The following is a 20,446-nucleotide window of genomic DNA, read 5'->3' as shown; positions in this document are numbered from 1 at the left end:
TGGGTTGAAGGGTTATCGAGAATGGGCAGGAAAGGAGTTGAGGCCAAGGTGAGATGAGCCATGATCGTATTGAATGGCAGAGCAGGCTTGAGGGGCTGAATTGTCTACTCCTGCTCCTAGTTGCTATGTTCTTATGTGTCAAAATGTCAATTTGAAATCTGCTCAGAGTTGTCATGATGCACCTATCTATCAAAATTTAGCACTTGTGGACTTCTCAAGTGGAAACTCAGTCTGCTGATTCATAGCTTCTGGGTGACATAGTTTACCATTGTTCTCATGGTTAATGAATAACAGTAGCAGAGGAGTGCTACCACAAGGCATGTATAACTTTATTAGATTTTAAGGCATGGCTTTAAAAGAAAGTTGTTGCTCCATAAACAGGTTGGTCTGCCACATCATATATATTTATAATTTGCTGCACACTTTGCAGCTACACCATTCCGAAAGATCTGGATGTTAACATTTCTGGGGTGGTAGCCCTCGCTTTGCTACCTGCATAATTAATGGAGGTAAATGTCACAGTAACCTGTAGTTGATATTTGCAGCTGTTGCTACATAGGATATTAAAGCCCATTTCATTACCAAAATCTTCTTTTCTGAGTACTGATGGTGTCTCTTGTGTTAATTGCATATTAACTGTATGCAGGTTGTCCTCCCCACCTCCAAATAAATTATCATTCCCTTAATCCTACAACCTGCCAACAGAATTCCCTCTGCATGAGCATATCAATAATGGATGTCTGACTTAACACACCAGCATCAGATAAATGTACCATTTTCCAGGATCGCTCAAAGCAGCAATGAATAATAAAACCCAATGTCAGTGCACATTCTATTTTAATAAAGTCCTTAGTGATATACTCCAAATGAAGGATAGAACAGGGGCCAATCTTTACATATTTTCAGAAGACTTTATTTGCAGTGATACATATGACAAGAATGGACCTCCTCGCCGAACAATCGCAATTTCAGTCTGTTCCTTTTTATAGGACCACCAGTGAACCCCCATTTAATGCCACCACCTAATTAATATGTAATGAACACAAATTGAACAGAAACCGATATTTCCTAAAACTGCTTTCCCTTGGTTAGCTGCATGTTCCTTTATTTTACCTATTTATTTCTTACTTCTCCTGGTTGCAGTCTGATAGCCAGTCAAGAAGGTTTACTACTCATCCACAAAAATCTCTTGGGATTGAGGTGGCCTTCTTCTTATGGAGGCTTCTATCAACTGCGAATCTGGAGTTGGTTTCTGAGTCACCTGATATCACCTGTAGGTTCTGTAAGTGTGGTGTTCCAAAGGAAAATTCATCTGATGTCTGCAAAAAGCGTTCCTGGTTTACATTAAATGAGAACTGCAGACTTAAGAATCACACCTGTTATTTCCTGCACATCCTTTAAAAAGCGAAATTATCGGGCAGCACAGTGGTTAGCCCTGCAGCCTCACGGCACTGAGGACCCGGGTTCGAATCCCAGCTCTGGGTCACTGTCCGTGAGGAGTTTGCACATTCTCCCCGTGTCTGCGTGGGTTTCACCCCCACAACCCAAAAGATGTGCTGGATAGGTGGATTGGACACGCTAAATTGCCCCTTAATTGGAAAAAATAATTGGGTATTCTAAATTTATATTTAAAAAAATCAAAATTAATGCCAGGGCTAATGTATGATATACCTCGAACATTCATCTTTTCAGACTTTGGATGCTATAACTCCAAAGCCATAGGCTGCCTATTTAGCTTTCACTGAAAATGTGGTACATCTTCACAAGTTGAATGCAGCGGCCTCCCGGGAATTACCCGACTGACTACCCAGCTGGAAGTGACATGAGCGTCGTTTAGTACTCCTTTTCAAAAATGTAAAGCTGGCATAATGGCTGCTGAGCGAAGTGAGGAGGTAAATAGCCATTTATATTTACCGGCATGCAGCTCAGGGGCACTGGAGTTGCTGATCCAGTGCTCGGGGGGGAAGTTGGGCTTGGTCGAGGGGCTGAAGCATCCAGGTCCGGGGTCGCCCCTGGATCGAGGGGGAGGGGCTTTGCGTCTCTGAGGCCTTCAAGCCATCTTTAAATATTGTGGAGACCAATAGCAGGGGCAGCTGCAGCTGCAGCCTGCATGTCCAACCAAACACTTGCAGAATATAGACCTGCTGCAGCTTCTCTCATGAAAGTCGATTTCATTCCCTTTGACTGTGACCAGCCAAAGGCCATTGCAAATGATGAATTAGCTGTGTTAGTTGTGAGGGCACTTCACAGTTGCAGGTTGTGTTTGCTACTTGCTCCTGCTGGTGGTTGCAGATGTCTGGAGGCTGCTGTTGCTGTTTCCTTCCTTTTCCATAGCGCCTCCATATCATGCATGTGTGTGCCTGCTACCCAGGAAACGTGCATGATAGCTACATCCTGGGACACTCGGAAATCCCCGTGTCTTCAACCCCAAGATAATTGGTGGCTGTTGGGGGAATAAGGAATGCCCGCTGAGCTCATGACTGATGATGCAGGTGCGGAGACCTCAGACCGATACAGAGACCCATATTGCCACCCATGCTGTCATTGAGCAATGCATTGGGCTGCTGCAAATGCGGTTCCAATGCTTGGACTGCTCTGGTGGTGCCCTGTAGTACACCCCCAGAGGTTCTCCCAAATTGTAGAGGTCTGCTGTGCCCTCCACAACCTGGAACAGCAGCTGGGCCACATACTATAGAAGGAGGAGGAGGGACATGCGACCTCATCTGAGGATGGGAAGGAGATAGATCAGGGGACGAGCCCAGGGAGGAGCCAGAGGATGGAGGACAGGTGGCGGCAAGGGTCTGACATGGCTGGAGGATCAGGGAAGCCATCATCCTCACCAGATTCTCATAGGACGAGGCTATGTCCGTCAGCTCAACCCCCCAATTTGATACTTCCCCCATTTCCTTCCCCATGACTTCCTTCCTTCCCCATCCCCTCTCCCCTATTTCCCTCTTTCCCCCCAATCCCCTCTTTCCCAAATTTCCCTCCTGCCCCCAATACTCCCTCTCAATCTTCCCCTCCCCTTCATTTACCCCCTCCCCCACTCCTCATTTACCCCCCCCCCCCCCCCCCCCCAATCATGATCGATTGGAGAACCTTACTTAAAGGGCTGACTGTGGAAAGGCAATGGCAAACATTCGAGGAACGCATGGGAGATCTGCAACAATTGTTTATTCCTATCAGACACAAAAGTAAACAGGAACATAGAATATACAGAGCAGAAGGAGGCCATTCGGCCCATTGAGTCTACACCGGCCCTTGAAAGAGCGTGGACTTATGAATAGAAAATCATGCTTGACAAATCTAAAGGAGTTCTTCGAGGACGGGTAACTAGTAGAGTGGATGAAGTGGAGCCAGTGGATGTGGCTTATTTGAACTTTCAGAAGGCTTTTAACAATATCCCGGATAAGAGATTAGCGTGTAAAATTAAAGAGCGTGGGATTAGGAGTAGTGTATTAAGATGGATGGAAGATTGGCTGGCAGACAGAAAACAGAGTAGGAATTAACAATTCTTTTTCCAACTGACAGGGAATGACTAGTGGGGTACCACAGGACCGGTGCTAGGACCCCAGCTATTCACAGTATATATTAATGATTCAGATGACGGAACCAAATGTAGTTATCTCCGCACTTGCAGATGACACAAAATTTAGGTAGGAGGATGAGCTGTGAGGAGGATGCAGAGGTCCTTCAGTGTGATTTGGACAAGTTGAGTGAGTGGGCAAATGAATGGCAGAGGCAGTATAATTTGTATAAATACAAGGTTATCTAATTTGGTAACAAAAACGGAAGGCAGACTATTATCTGAATGGCCATAAATTAGGAGAGGGGAATGTGCAACAAGACCTGGTGTCCTGGTACACCAGGCACTGAAGGTAAGAATGCAGGTCCAGCAGGAGGTAAAGAAGTAAAATGGTATGCAGGCCTTCATTGTGAGAGGAATAGAATACAGGAGCAGGGATATCTTGCTGCAATTATACATGGTCTTGGTGAGGCAAGAGCTGGAATATTGTGTGCAGTTTTGGTGTCCTTATCTGAGGCAGAATGTTCTTGCTGTAGAGGGAGTGCAGCGAAAGTTTACCAGGCTGATTCCTGGGATGGCAACCCTGCCATATGAGGAGAGATTGAGTCGGTTAGGATTGTATTCGCTGGCGTTCATAAGAATAAGGGGGGGGGGGGGGGGGGGGGGGAATCTCATAGAAACAGGATAGATGCAAGAAGGATGTTCTCGATGATGGGGGTGTCCAGAACCAGTCTGAAGATATTGGGTAAACCATTTCGGACAGAAGTGATGAGACATTTCTTCACCCAGAGAGTGGCGAGCCTGTGGATGTTGTTGTGGTGATTGTGTATCTGTGTAGATGCAATACAGCTGAGCAAGCACTAGAGGGAGCACGGGAGAGGTATAAATACACACGAACAGTAAGGACACACTTCACAGGAATGGGAGCTGGTAGCAAGACACAGACTGGCAGCACAGATGTAACATGGTTTAAGCACTGAAGAGAGAATGAACTCACAATAAAGCATCTACTTCAACTTTAAGACTACGAGCGTTATTAAGACACAAGGAACAACACATGGTACCAGGTCTGGCTTCAGAACGCTTACTATAAGATTACACAAGCTGCAGACACAGAAAGACTAAAATGGCAAGAAAGACATTGGAAGACTTAGCTGATTTATTGCAATTTGGACCTCCACCGCAGCTGGAAACAACCGGTAATTTAAGTAATAACTGGAAGAGCTTCAAACAAATGTTTGAGATATGTATCGTAGCAAATGATATGAAAGCAGTCTCTGATGCTACAAAATAGCGCTGCTACTCACAACAGCGGGACAGAAAGCTAGAAAAATTTATAATTGCTTTAAATACTTGAAAGGTGAAACAGCACCAAATTAGAAGTAATACTGAAAAAATGTTAAGATTACTGTAACATCAGTAACAATGCTGCTTTAAAACATTCAATGCCCAGAGACCAAATTGCACAGGGAATGAGTGATGCAAAACTCAAACAATCAAAACCAGAACAGAAAGGGTTAACTCTGAAAATCGCATTTGAAAAGTCCAGATCGAAAGAAAAAAGTAACTTTAATGTCTTACAAAGCAAAACCGCTGAAAAACACTGTAAAATGGCGTCAGAGCACATTTCACAGTCTCCGGGGAATAAAAGACGAAAATCTGCGTCTGCGCATGCGCAGGAAACCGAAGCCGCACATGCGCAATGGACAAAACAGCGCACAGTAAAGGAAGATCGATGTGCACATGCCCAGTTCAAAGAAAAGATCGCACCATTCGAAGATGGTTCTGCGCATGCGCAGTGTACAAAAACCGCAGAGTAAAGGAAGATCGATTTGTAAATGCGCCATCAATTCCTACGCATGACGTCACGAGCGTCATGATGTCAGAGGACCCAGACCACGGCCACTTAAAAGGGAAATGCCCGAAAATTGAAAACAAGAAACTTAAAGCTGTAAAACCCAATTTTCTTACCTCAAAAGACAGAACAATGCCTGAATTTATACCAGCAGTGGAAGATAATTTTCACAACACCCTGGAACAAGCAGTCTGCACCACCCAAAGTGAAGAGAACGATACCAAATCCGAAACAAAAAAAGATGATTTGTTTTTAGAACAATTCTACCCAGACATGGCTGGGTTATTCGGATATGCTGATCACAGCATCAGCAACACGGTTGCAAAGCTCAACACGACTCTACTCATGGCAGATTAATCCAATACCATGATGCCATGGCAGATCGTCGAGACAATGGATGACAGAAATATGAAAATGAAATGAAATGAAAATCGCTTATTGTCACAAGTCGGCTTCAAATGAAGTTACTGTGAAAAGCCCCTAGTTGCCACATTCCACCGCCTGTTCGGGGAGGCTGGTACGGGAATTGAACCGTGCTGCTGGCCTGCCTTGGTCTGCTTTAAAAGGCAGCTATTTAGCCCAGTGTGCTAAACCAGCCCAAGAAGAAGACGACGTCACACAAAGAGCACAGAATGACTCCGTTGAGAGAGCACAGATTGACTCCACAGAGAGAACACTGCACGACTCCACAGATAGAGCGATGAAAGACTCCACAGAGGGAGCGACGCAAGCCTCCACGGACAGCTCGTTGACAGACTCCAAAATGGAAGCAAGCAAACACTCCATACCAAACGCCATGCATGAACAAGACCATGAAGGTGAACGCACCGTATCTGAGCAACCACAAGCAGACTATGTAAGTCTACCAAGCTCACATGATCAAGAAGAAGACAATGTAAGTCTACCCACTACATGTGAAAACAGTGACAATGTGATCACACGCAATATACCGGAGGTGCAGGATCACAGCAAGACTGACAGATCTCAGCTCGTCTGTACAGAAGCACAAGTTAGGGCTACTCAAGAGTCCAGACAGACCATGTCAATTGAAATCTTGAAGACATTGACTCCAGAAGAGGAGCACCAACAGTCCAGAGAGACCACGTTAATAGAAATCGTGACGATTTTGACTCCAGAAAAGGAGCACCAAGACCCACAAGAGAATGAAATCTTGAAGATTTTGACTCCAGAAGAGGAGCACCAAGACCAACAAGAAAATGAAATCATGAAGATTTTGACTCCAGGATAGGAGCACCAAGAAAGCAAAGAAGAGGAATCAAATCCACCACAAATGACTCCACAAATGTCGCATCTGTCTCTGTTGTTTTCATTGTCATTCTTGTTGTTGTTTTTGTCGTTTCTGTCTTTGTTGTTTTCGTCGTTCTTGTCGTTGTTCTTGTTGTGCTTGTTGTTTCTGTTTTTGTTGTTTTCATCGTTGTTCGTGTCGTGCTTGTTGTTGTCTTTGTTATGCTCCTTGGTGTTTTTCTTTTTGTGCTTGTAGTTTTTGTTGTTGTGCTTGTAGTTTTTGTTGTTCTTGTTTCTGCAGTGCTTCTTGCGGTTTTTTGTTGTTCTTGTTGCGCTTCATGTTGCTTTTGTTCTTGCTGTTATTGTTCTTGTTTCTGCTGTGCTTCTTGTGTTTTTCGTTTTTCTTGTTGCGCTCAATGAGTGTTCCGTGTGGATAATTTGCGTAATTGTCACAGTTATTGGTGCGAGTGTCCTTTGTGGTATCTGTTACATTGAGCGTTTCGTCTAGAGAATGGTCTGATGTTGCATTGATGTTGGCGACATCAGTCATTTGTGGTGGATTTGATTCCTCTTCTTTGCTTCCTTGGTGCCCCTCTTCTGAAGTCATTTGCTCCTATTTTCTATGTTTCTATGTCATGATGTCGAGGCCCTCACCAATGGTTGTCATAGACTGAGCCATACCTTGGGCAAGACACGGACTTCATGCTCCAGGTTTTCCACTACAATCGCCACCCTAGCAGTGTCGACCTAGGTGCCACACATTATCGGCACCATCTCCTGTCCCTGAAGCCTTTGGGACTCCTCCAATCGGCTATGCAGTCGCTGAAATGCACCTTACACCCCCTCCTGAAAACGGCTCTGGCCTGTCATACTCATCAGGTCTGATTTGGGCCCAGCTGAATCCTGGGAACAAGCTGTCCTCTTACTGCTGACTCCCTTGGATGTTCCAGACTTCACCTGATGTGCATCATCAGATTGTGCCCCAGCAGCCTGTCCACTAATGTTGCCCACCGAGGTACGTGTCTCTGCGCTGACGAAAGGTGGACATGATGGCTGTTGCACTTCAATAGTGGTCTCCCCGGAGCTCTCCTACATATAGTCCCTTGGCTGGCAGAGAGGGGAACGAATCCGGATGGCCCGGCTTCATCAAATGGAGATCCTGCGAAACAATGGACATGTGGTCACTGAGAGGGGAGGATATTTTGTCTGAGATATTTTGTCAACTCACTTGAGACAGGTCACCTGGGTGAAGGGGCCGTGAATCCTCACCTGTGCGGCATAAGCCAACCTCGCTGAAGGTGGCTGCTCTCTCGGTCAACCCCGTGATCTTGAGGGGCATTTCCTCATAAGGGGTGAGGACTAGGTTCGCTGGGACTCCGCTCTCTTGGCCCTTTCCCCCTTATTATGGGCTATCGTCTCTGCGTGGAAAAATAGAGGGTCTGTGAGCCACATGCTTGATGGGTCGGGGGAGTCTACAGCAGGTGGCATGTGTGGGAACCACATGACATGAAGGGGTTCTGAAGAACAAACATAAAGATCGGAAGTCAGGAGAGTGTAAGCCAGTGATTTGGGGGTGGAGGGATTTGGAATTTGAGGGCAGGCGGAACTGATACCAGGAGAGAGGTGGTAACTTACCCTTGCAGCTCGGTGGAAGTCATCGGTCTTCTTCCGACATTGTATGGCAGTCCACCTGCCAAACTGTCCACACTGACAGCTGCTGCCACTGTCTCCCAGGTAGCATTGCTGACCCTGCTGCTTGTCCTCTGACTATCTCGGGGAAGTAGGATGCCCCATCTCTCATTCACAGGGTTGCGAAGCTTGCCGGGTCAGCCTCCCCAAAGTGAGGAGAAGGTCTGTGTGCTGCCATGCTTGTGTGTGTTGACTGGGAGTGAAAGCTGAGGGAGCATTCAAAAGCAGATCCCCCTTGTTAGTGGAAGATGCTGAGGTACGTGTCCAGTGAATCAGACAGCGAGACAGCCAGTAATGCCGAAGAGCTCCTGCAGGCTTATTTGCGGCACTTAGTGGCATTGAATATGGGCCGCGATCTCACCAACATGGCCGTCGAGGAACACCCAGCAAACCCGCCCAAAATGGCACTTCAAAATTTTCAGTTGACTCACGCCCATCATGTTATCAACTTGTTGAAATGAAAGAAAAGTATTTTAGGGTCATCAGTAACTGCTGTTAGGGAATTGGGTCATCACGCTCTAAAATTCCAAGTTAATGCTCCTTATTCAGAGCACTTTGTGAAAGGCTAAATGTGAAACCGTTACTTTTAGAAGTTGAAGAATGGGATGATAGTAGGAGTGCTCTAGATTTTTAAAAAAGAGGTTAGTGGCCAAAGTGTTGCCTTGTCTGTCCTGGCCAGACATTTGTAATTTTTGCAGCACTGGTTTGTAATCCTGGGGATGAGGGGCGGGATTCTCTGACCCCGGGACCGGGTCGGCGAATCGCCAGGCCGGGCGCGATTCACTCGGCTTCACCCCGATGCCTGCCCACCGATTCTCCGGTCACCAGAGAATTGGCGTTGGTGCGGCGCCACTCGAGCAGCCCCCCGCGATTCTCCACGCGCGATGGTCCAAGTGTTCGCCAAGATAGCCTGAGTCCCGCTGGCGCCGTTCCCATGTGGTCTTTCCCGGCGGGACCTTGGCGTCCATCCTGTGTGTGTGGGGGGGGAGATCAGACCCCGGGGGAGGGGGGCCTCCACGGTGGCCTTGCCCCCGATCGGCGGGCCGGCCTCTCCTGGCGGGGGCCTCTTTTACTCCGCGCCGGCCCCTGTAGCCCTACACCATGTTGCGCCGGGGTCGGTGCGGAGAAGGAAGCTACCGCATGTTTGCGCCGGTCGCAGCCAGTAGGCGTGCCGGCCGCATTGCACATGCGCAGACCCGCGACGCCCGTTTGAAGCCGGTATCGGCAGCTGGAGCAGCGTAAGTCGCTCCAGTGCCGTGCTGGCTCCCTGTGTCAGGGGTCCGATGACGCCGTCGTAAAACTCTCCGGATTTTACGATGGCGTCAATACTCTGCCGTCAGAAGGGAGAATCCCGCACGAGATGTGACTCTCAGTGCTGCTTCCACAGCACTAGAACTTGGCAAGTATCACAACTTGACACCAACAGCCAGAAGTCTGCATCTTCTGGGCTCAGGCTCATTGAAGGAATTGGGTAGGACCCTAAAATTGTGACAACTTCTTCCCCAGTCAAATGGGTGAGCAAACAATTCAGTTCTAAGCCAGGAATAGTTTGAAAAACTTCAGACCAGCCAAACCTTATGATAATTACCACAAACTCTTTAGTGGAAGACACATGGGAAAAATGACCAGCAACAAAAGAATGAGCCCCAATGCCAGGCTCCGGTGGTAGCTGTCACACTCCCTATAAACACCACGATACAGACAATGCAACTTCCAGTCAACCTAACAAGCTGCAGGACAATGCTGGAGCAATAAACATGCGACCGCCAACTCACAGGAGCACAATCTAGTCGAAGCACCAAGACACACAGAAGAAGACAGTATTGTGATAAAATCCAAACTGCAAAGTGAGCCCACTGCAGACAAACATCCAAACGACAAGGACAGATACTTTGAACTCCAACAAAGATCACAGTGGACAACACAGTAAAGTAAAAGACAGGGGAACACTCTCCAGAAAGAATGCGACAAGCCGGTGAGTATAGTAGATGGGGTATCACAAAGAGAAATTCAACTGGAGCAGAAAAAGCATATCAAAAGAATACAATCAAGGCCAGAAACAAAGAATACAACTCAAACTCTGAATCAACGAAGGTTGCCCAAATTAACAGAGCCTACTACTCTTCTGAATGTGACCAGAACAAGATCTGGAAGAACCATCAAGTTTCTAGACCATCTGAATTTATATAGTCATATAAAGGCATTGGGTAAAGACTTGAGGGAAGGTGTAGTATAGAGTATCAGGCATCGCAATGGCTAATGTGGGACTGGGCACAGTAGCGACTACAGTGTGATGTAAAGTGACACATGGCCCAAGGCTAGGGTCAGTTTTGAACGGGACAGAGACCTGTGTAGAAAGAAGCAAGCATGGAGTTAGCTTGTAGCTACATCCTGTATATATGTACATAGTTATGTATTATCAATAAACAGTTAAATGATCAACCATGTAAGACTCAGAATTTTTTGGTGAGACCTACTGAACAGACAAAAAGCTACAGCGATCTTTTTCTCTATACCAATCTCTCGGAGAGATTAGGTGCCCGTGGAGTTTATCATCAAAATAGAAAGTTATTTAAGTTGCTGATTAATTAGCTTCAATGTTTCTTTTTGAACCAGAGTGTCAGTAAAGTGCACATCCTTTTTATTTCGATGGAACAAAATTAATGGATCTCACTTGTGAGAACTATATTCTGATTCCATGTTGGATTGCTAGGATCTCTTTCCTGAATGTAGGTGAATGCACATGGTGGTGTGTGGAAGATTGCAACAGCAGAATGTACAAGTATATTTGATGATTTCTAGATTGTGTTATTGTTTGAATAACTACTGAGCAGCGGAGAGGTGCAGTCAGGATCATTGCAGGCATGAGATCCACTTACAGAAGGGACTGTTGATGCTGAACTCAAAAGAATAGCAACACAAAAGTCAAATATTTGTATGCCAAAGAAACTGAGAAATTGACAGCATAAACTAAGCAGACAGAATTATATTTCAGAGTATTTGATTGCAGATTATTCCAAAAGTGGATGTCCAGATTACTTCGGAACATGTCTTTTTACAGACAGGATGGTCACCGGTGGATAGCCTAATTTTGTACAGATACTCAGTCTGTCTACTCTGATCCATGACCTCTTTGTGTTTGCTTTTTCAGGGATCGGTTTCGGACTATGGTGAATGTACTTGGAGATTCATTTGGAGCTGGAATTGTGGAGAAGTTGTCTGGAAAAGAATTGCAACAAGGGGATGCCCAAAATGGCATGAATATAGTGAATCCATTTGCTTTGGAAACTTCTGCATCTGAGAAAGATGAACCAAAGATAAGAGAAACATACATTAATGGGGCATTTGATGTTGATAAATCGGACTCTGTAGCTGTCACAGAAACATCACAATTTTGATTGAGTAAGAATGAGTTGAGAATGACTATTTGTGAATAAGATATACATAAGGATTATCTTGCAAAGCTGTAAATTTGAGTCAATTCATAAATTTATTCTCATCAATAATGAGTACCTTAAGATAAATGTTTGAATATATAACATACACTGACTACTGAATACCCTGATAATCAACTGCAAATTTATTCCTTCATTTGCTTGCGAGCAAGGTAGGTTAATACTCCATTCTGAACGAATGGAGTGAGCCAGAGGAGTCATGCAAGACAGCTGTGGGAACTGAAACAAAGCCAAAACTGAATATGCTGTACTCCTTGAAATTAAAATGTTACATTCTGTAAAAAAACAAACAAATATTAGATGCCCAGAATTAATATTGGGTAGCAATCCTAAATCATAATTCAGATAATGATTCTTAAATGTGTGCTTAGGCTTATGCTGTTGTCTTATCTCTCAATTAGTCTATCTCATAATCATTCTAGGTTGCCAATATGTTCTAAACAATGTCTCAAAGAGTGCAAGTATAACTTTTAATATTAAGAGGAAATAATTGTTATGGTAGTGCATGTGCAGTGAACTCTGTCTGAAACCAGCCTTAAAGTCTATTTGCCTATCATCACCAATTAGCCAGTTACAATAAGATGTTATACACATATATTAGTATCAATGCAACTTACATTACCAGACATTGATGTTAAAACCCCAGGCCAGGCAGATGAATTGAAAATGGTCCAGACTGCATACATTCCGCAAAGGACTGACCAACGTAGTGTTGTGACAATGGAATAGCATTTGGCATAAATTCCCTCAGGAGTTTCTGCTTCGAACTTTAGTGGAAGTTTGATGGAAACTCTGTTTGTGTTCATTAACAGTTTCTGACAGGTTTCTGCTGACATCCTGGCAACAGAGTGCAAGAAACCCCAAGGAAATTCACCCATATTATGTTGGTTCCGATATGAGTAAGGACCTCCAAAATAAACAATTTGTTTCATGATTTTACAAAGTCACTGTTCATGGAGCACTAATAATGCCAAATACAAACAACAGTCTGAATTGGACTACACAGATATTCCAACCAGAAATTTGCAGATGATATACCAATATTTAGTTAATACCTTTGTATGGCCTGATTACGTTGGCTGCATTTTCCAAAACTTAGATGCCACTGTACTAGGCTAGGTATACATGTGCTGTACAATGCAGGGCTTATGTACATTGCTGCTATTGACATGCTGCTGCTCCAAGTTTGTAAAGATAGAGTAACCTTTCTGGTGTAATCTGAGCTAATAGTAGTCAATGCATCTCAGCAGTTGAGATTTGCATTCAAGTTTGGAACAATATTAGTGTGTGAATTATTTATTCTGGTTCCTGTTTTAGGAATTGATTGCCCAAAGACCATCCCAACTTGAGATGTTATAAACAACCAACAGTTTGATCTCTGGCAACTGCATTTCTGGAAATTGATCTTGAGTTTACTGTAAATAACTGGCAGGAGAAGCAATGGTGTGTGCATTACATAAATTTCATCTGATATGAAAAGAGAAAATGCTGCAATTACTCAGCAGATCAGGCAACGTCTGTGGAGAGAGAAACAGAGCTAACATTTCAGGGCAATGGTATTTCATTAGAATTGGATCAAATGGAGCTGCTATCTGAAAATAAAATGAGAGCAGTTGTGATGATTTAAATTGTTAAACTCAATTGTTGAGTTCATAAGGCTGTGAAATTCTGAGTAGAAAGAAGGGATGGTGTTCTTTTAGCTTCTTTTGACTTGATTTAATAGTATTGGAAGCCGAGGACAGAATGATCAGAGTGGCAATGGTATACTACTCAATTGGAAGTACAGGGTTCTGCTTGTTGACCGAATGGAGGTATCTAGCAAAGCGATTACCTAATTTATTTTCGGCCTCCCCAGTAGAGATGAGACTCCACCATTGGCAGCATATGCACAGTATACCGATTTGAAAGAAAGATATTGAAATTGTTGTTTCACCTGGAAGGGACGTTTTGGGCCCCAAAAGGGGAGAGTTAAAAGAGCAGTTAAAACCTGCTAACCTGAAATATTGATGCTGTTTTATCCTCTCCACAGATTATATCGGACTTGATTAGAATTTCCAGCAATTTTTGTTTTTGTCTCAGATTTACAGAATTTGCAGTATTTTGCTTCTGACTTTATTTTCATCTTTTGCATCTTTTTAGATTCTGCCATTTTCTCGTCCTCATTTGCTCTACTCTTAAAAGAGTTTTTTGTTTATTTAGCATTGAAAGGTGTTGATCTTTCAGGTAACCTCAATAGTGCTGAAGATAGAAACATCTTTGCTTGATCTTTCTTCCTGAAATAAAATTATTTATTAACTTATTTATCCATGATTAAAGTAATGTGGAGTTCAACAAGGATTGTATGGTGTAGTCCAGAGCACAATGCCAGATACCATTTTAATTTAATTTATTTGTTGCGTGTTGTAAGGGTCTCAGTATTGATTTAGAACATTTGAATACATTGGATTTACAGGCATACACCAAAGTTTTAGGACTTAGGGTTTGAAACTCTGGTGACTTGGACAGATCCAGGAAAGGAGAAAAAGGAATGGGTGAATGATGGAGAAAATCGGCAATTATTCACTGAACAGTGAAAAGGAATTGAAATGCTTAAAGATTGCTCCAAAGGTTTTCTTAAAACGCAAGATAGGAAACAATAATGAACGCCACTCAGAACCAATACAAAAGTGGTCACTATCAGAAAACTGCTGATCATACCTTAAAAGTTCTGAAGCAACTGTCCAAAATTTTGTGGCAGAAAAGATTTCATTCCAATTTGATGGGCTGAGAACATAGGAACATCAGAATTAGGAGCAGAAGTAAGCAATTCAGCCCTTTGAGCCTTCTCCGCCATTCAATCAAATCATGGCTGATCTCTTCCTGGCCTCAAATCCACCTTCCCATCTGTTGCCCTTATCCCTTTAACTCATTTGTCCAAATAACATCAGGTTGGCAGAGCCGGACAGCACGGTGGCACAGTGGTTAGCATTGCTGCCTACGGCGCTGAGGACCCGGGTTCGAATCCCGACCCTGGGTCACTGTCCATGTGGAGTTTGCACATTCTCCCCGTGTCTGCGTGGGTTTCACCCCCACAACCCAAAGATGTGCAGGATAGGTAGATTGGCCATTCTAAATTGCCCCTTAATTGGAAAAAATAATTGGGTACTCTAAATTTAAAAAAAAAAGGTTGGCAGAGCATTGCTCCATCCTTTGGTCCATACTAGCCTGAAGCCAGAGCCAAATTTAGCTTTGGATCTCATGTATATGTCACCAATGAGCCCTAATAGATGCTCTGTTGCAAGTTTACCATTCTGGAAGGTTGGGAAATGAGTTGCTTTGTATGCGGTGCTGGCCAGCAAGTAGGGTCTGGGTCGTAGGTAAGAGCAGGATGGACCTTGAAAGTGCTGGCAGTGGATGGAAATCATTGTGGTCCCCAAGAGCATACCACCTGCGCCACAAACATAAATGATAAGGTTTTCTTTAGAAATCCTTGAGAACCACCCACTTAAGGATCACTAGGTAGGCCACACAATGCCTGGTACAAATAGGTCGCACATGACCAACATAAGCTTTTGTCGATCTGTACCTGAAGTTTGCAATTTGAGTCCACCTCCCGGAATAAAACTTTAATATTCATATTCAAGCAGAAATATCAGCTGTGGTTCAGTAGATAACAGTCTTGCCTCTCAAGGTTTTGGGTTGAAGTATCACCCCAGGGTTTAACTACTAAAATCAAGTCTGAGACTCCAGTATATTACGGAAGGAGCACTGCACAGCCAGAGTTGCAGTCTCTTGGATCAGACATTAAATCGAGGCCCCATCTCCCCTTGGGTGAATGCAAAAGATCCCACGTCATTATTTTAGAAAGGATTAGGGGAGTTAGCCCAGGTTTCCCAGCCAATTGTTATCCCTCAAACAAAATCAGATAAAATAAATAAATTATCTGGTCATTATCACAATGCTGTTTAAGGGAGTTTTCTGTCTGAATATTTGGTTCCTACATTACAATAGTCATTGCTTTCCAAAAGTAAGTAATTGGTGTAAAACACTTTGAGACATCAAGTGGTTGGGAAAAATGCTGTATAAATGTAAGTCAATATTGCACAGTTAAGTCATTTAGTCATAGGGGAAAAACACATTTGTCCCTGACTCTGCCTTCAACTGACATTGACAGAGTTGCATTTTTCAGAGTCGGAAGCCAATTCCTAGCTGATACATTTCTATTTGTTGCCCAGAGGCAGTAATGCCATTTGCCACACTCTACTGCTATCCTAGGTGAGTTCAGTTAACTCATCATAAACCAAGGATCAAAGCTAGAAATTTCCAAATCTCTAAGTTTCTCTAATATGTAAAGCATATCTATCCAGTTTTCTACATCGTGCACCCATCCATCCAATTTCTATATTTATAACAGATTCAGTATGCATTTTGTATGTTAACATTAACACAAAGTTATCTTTGGCTACTCTCCAAAGTTCTGGAAGGGAATGGCATTGGATCAAAATTGCTGACTCGGAAAAATCAAACCATACCACTTCAAATGCGACAAATGTAGGGCTGGCATTGACTACCAGAAGGAAGGTGGCAGGAGTGGTGGCAATCTCACACAGGGCTACTTAGCCATTTCCAGTGGAAAGCAGCAGCTGGCAGATGAGCAATAGATGAAAATCAGGCAATCTGGAGACCATGCAACAACATTGAGAGAAGGCCAATGGCAGCAAGGTTTGAGGTGAAATGGGGTTATCGGACCCTAGGTCCTGGCAGAATAGCTTCACCTGGGCTGAAAGGTTGGGTGGGTACGGAGAGGGTTTAGCTGTGGCGGATGCTCCACTTAGCAGAGGCCAAAATTTCATGATGATCCGATGTACATCGTAGGACCTCAATTTGCATTTACTAATGAGGCCCCTGTCAGAGCCTCACCTTCCACCAAAATCAGCAGAGATAAGATTGCAGCAAGTGGGAAATGGAGCTGCTCCATTTTAACTGTTATCCTGCACCATTCTGGCAAATTAGGGAGAGTTAGAATTCTCCCTTTTATTGTACATAAGCACTTTCAAAGGGTTGTAGTTTTCATTAACACATTTTAATAAAGCATATTTAAAACATGCAAAGTTCAATTAACATTTAATCATTGCAGGCTTCTGTGTAAAACAAAAAGTTTTCAAAAAGTTTACAAATACAAAATTGACATTTTCTCATGAACCTTGGAATATTTTTATGGTCGATAAAAGTGTTGCATTTTTGATAAAAGAGTTATGCTTTATTGTATTAACTTGTAGTAAGAAAATATTCATGCAAATGTATCACCAGGAATAACAATGCATATATGGTTAATATAGAGGTAACTTTGCTTGCAAGAGTCCACATGACCAATTGATAGACTGGCTCACTTGAAAAGCATTTTAGCTGTCATTGGAGTTTTTGGGAAAAAGACTATTTGTAGCTGCTCTTGCTTCACTTCCAAACCTTGCCTGAAGTTTGGTATAAACAAGGATTTGTTGCAGGTGACTCACCCATTGTAAAGCGTCTGCGCAGACCAAACTGATGTTTAGAGGAAACATTTGAAATAATTGTAAAATAAAATGTTCTGGAGCTTTAGAAAAAAAGATGAACCTGTATGAAAGTGTAAACAATTGTAAGAAATGCATTGAATCTGTTTTAAACAACAATGGGAGAAAACTGTGGGATACTAGTGGAAATTAACTTGTTTAAAGATATTTCATATGTAAACTTAAATTGATTGATTGTTGTGTAGAGCTGGGGACCATCAATTTATTTGTAAATCTTGTTATTTGTTGAATAAAAACCCTCCTGTATATGTGCACAATGTCTATTTGGGTCAATATGGACCATAATTTATCACTGACATAGATAACATCTTCATGCACTTAATGCTGTGGGAGAGCTATTAACTCAACCAGCTCGAACCCGTGTCCTGAGAACATTAATCTAGGCTTCTGGATCACTAGTCGAGTGACATTATCACTACATGACCATCTGCCCTGTGCTCCCAAAACTAACTGCGTCCCTTGCGAAACTGTTCCAGTATGCCGGAACACTGGCATCTTCCTGGCAATGTGGAAAATTGCCCAGGTATGCTCTGGCCATAAAAAAATAGGATATTCCTACCCAGCCAAGTAACGCATCAATAATTTACTCTCAAAGTATTGGAAAATGCCATTGGCAGTGCTATCAAGTGGCACTTACTCAGGCATGACCTGCTTACTGATGCTCAGTTTTGGTCCTGCCTGAGCCATTAAGCTGACCTTACTGCAGCTTTGATATAAACATGGACAAAATAGCAGAACTCGAGATGAAATGAGAGTGACTGCCCATCAAGGTAGTTGACCGAGTGCAGTATCAACGAGCCGCAGCAAAACTGAATTCAGCGTGAATCAGGGAAAGCAAAGATACCTTTGCATGCACAATCATGTGTAACTGAGTTACCCCATATGCGCTCATTGTGCTCATGCCTGAACAATTACATGTTCCAGTAGTCAGTCTCGACACCAGAATTGCATACATGCAGCGTGATTCTCCGTCAGCGTGATCTCCCGTCCTGCCGACAGTGCACCCATGCCTGCACCTTTCTCGACAGCGTGGGGTGGCCCACAATGGGAAACCGCATTGGACGGCTGCAGGAACGGAGAATCCCGCTGCCGGTGGGGCACGCCGCATTGGAAAACAGGGCTGGCGGGATAGAGAATCCCAACTATAGACTTTAAACCATGCAAATGTTTAATGGTATACGTGCACATTATCACTGGCTGCCCGTCTGGGTGATGTTCCTTGTCCAGAAAATATCGTTCCCACGGCACATGTTGCTGTGGTGACCTCTTCCATTGTTGGAAGCGGACCTCTGGGATTTATGATAGTTCTATACTTAGTACAGCTGAGGAGATTCCTTCTCCCTGACCAACCAACTGCGGTGAAGGAAAAGCTTTGTTAGGTGTTCGGTTGTGCCAGTGTACTTAATCTTTTACTTCCACCACTTACGATCAAGGTGAATATTTCTGTACACATGTCCCAAATTTCCATTGCTGGAAATGCTGACAGTGTTGAAGGTTTGCACCCTGACTGGCTCTCCAATGCTCAACTCCCGCAATGGTTGGTAGTCTTGTCAAAATGAAATTTGGCTTTCTGCCATTTCATGTTGGTTTTTTCACTCGCATGTGTTACTAATTTCAAGTTTCAGTAGCTATTTTGCTCTTGGAAGAGCAGTTTGTGTGGGGCATGACTTTAGCCTTTGGACTTGACTACTTTCTATATCATTAGTCGGTGTTTCCCCATAAGGATTACCTTGTATATATCTGCTAAATGTGCTCAATGATTTGATGATTCCTTTTATGATTTTCACTATAGCCTGAGTCTTATTTTTTGACTGGCGAAAGTGTGGAGATTACATATATCGTAGAATTTCCCAACCCTTTGTGAAGCGGCTGGATTCTTCATTTGTTGCAGCATCCTCAACTTTCTTCATGGGGAGCGTTGTTCTCAACAGCGACCTCATGCTAGGATGGAGAAAGAATATATTACAGAATTACATAAGGTACTTGGGGCCTGAATTGGAGGAGCACAGAGTGAATAAGTGCTTCAGTTTCCAATGTTAACCTTGCAAAGACTGTTGGGGGGCATGTCAAGTCAGCATGTTGCACACAGGGCATTGTAGTATCATGCTTTCTGGCATCATACTGGCTGCAGATGGCATATTTAGTAAATGGAGGCATGTGCAGCCTACAGATGTGAGATGGTGTGAGGGAATCCAAAGGTGGAGGGGGGAATGAAAGATATTTTTTTTATATAAACATTTTATTGAGGTATTTATGGTTTTATATCAATGACAGAAGAAAGAGTGTACAAACAAATATAAGCATAGTGCAAAGGCCGTCTTCCTCGCAGGTCCCACCTTTTCTAACACCCTACCGTAAACTAAACTAAACCCAACTCTGACGGTTAATTTTCCCCAAAGAAGTCGACGAATGGCTGCCACCTCCGGACGAACCCTAACAGTGACCCTCTCAGGATGAACTTGATTTTCTCCAGACAGAGAAAGCTAGCCATGTCAGTTAAGCAGGTCGCCGACTTCGGGGGCTTTGAGTCCCTCCAAGCTAATAGTATCCGTCTCCGGGCTACCAGAGAGACAAAGGCCAGAACGTCTGCCTCTTTCTCCTCCTGGACTCACAGGTCTTCTGACACTCCGAAAATCGCCACCTCTGGACTCGGTGCCACTCTTGTTTTCAACACCTTGGACATGACATCCGCAAACCCCTGCCAGAATTCCCTAAGTTTCGGGCATGCCCAGAACATGTGCACATGGTTTGCTGGTCCTCCCGCAAGCCTTGCACAACTGTGTTCTATCCCAAAGAAGCTGCTCATCCAGGCCACTGCCATGTGTGCCCGGTGAATGACCTTAAACTGTATCAGGCTAAGTCTGGCACATGTGGACACATTGATGCTGCTCAACGCATCTGCCCAGAGACCATCCTCTATCTCTCCTCCTAACTCCTCTTTCCATCTGTGTTTCAGCTCCTCGGTCTGCGTTTCCTCTGATCCCATGAGTTCCTTATAAATGTCCGAATCTCTCCCTTTTCCCACCCACATTTTGGAAACTACCCTGTCCTGTATCCCCCTTGGTGGTAGGAGCGGGAAGGTTGAGACCTGCCTGGGTAGGAAGTCCTGCGCCTGCAGGTACCTAAA

At 43.9% G+C, this 20,446-nt stretch overlaps 1 protein-coding gene across 1 annotated transcript in view; it reads left to right on the top strand.

Moving 5' to 3' along the window:
- The window catches only part of slc1a1 (solute carrier family 1 member 1), a 96,958-nt gene extending 79,385 nt beyond the window's left edge, over positions 1–17,573 (top strand). Inside the window, exon 12 of the mRNA XM_038804653.1 lies at positions 11,467–17,573. Within this exon, the coding sequence (XP_038660581.1) occupies positions 11,467–11,713 (247 nt within the window). The 3' untranslated portion in view covers positions 11,714–17,573. The remainder of the gene's footprint in view (positions 1–11,466) is intronic.
- Positions 17,574–20,446: the final 2,873 nt, after the last annotated feature.

The sequence above is a fragment of the Scyliorhinus canicula genome, chromosome 8, assembly GCF_902713615.1.
Source record: "Scyliorhinus canicula chromosome 8, sScyCan1.1, whole genome shotgun sequence".
NCBI classification, from domain to species: Eukaryota; Metazoa; Chordata; class Chondrichthyes; order Carcharhiniformes; family Scyliorhinidae; genus Scyliorhinus; species Scyliorhinus canicula.
Note: the sequence above shows the minus strand (reverse complement) of the source record. Positions and strands in the feature narration are given on the sequence as shown.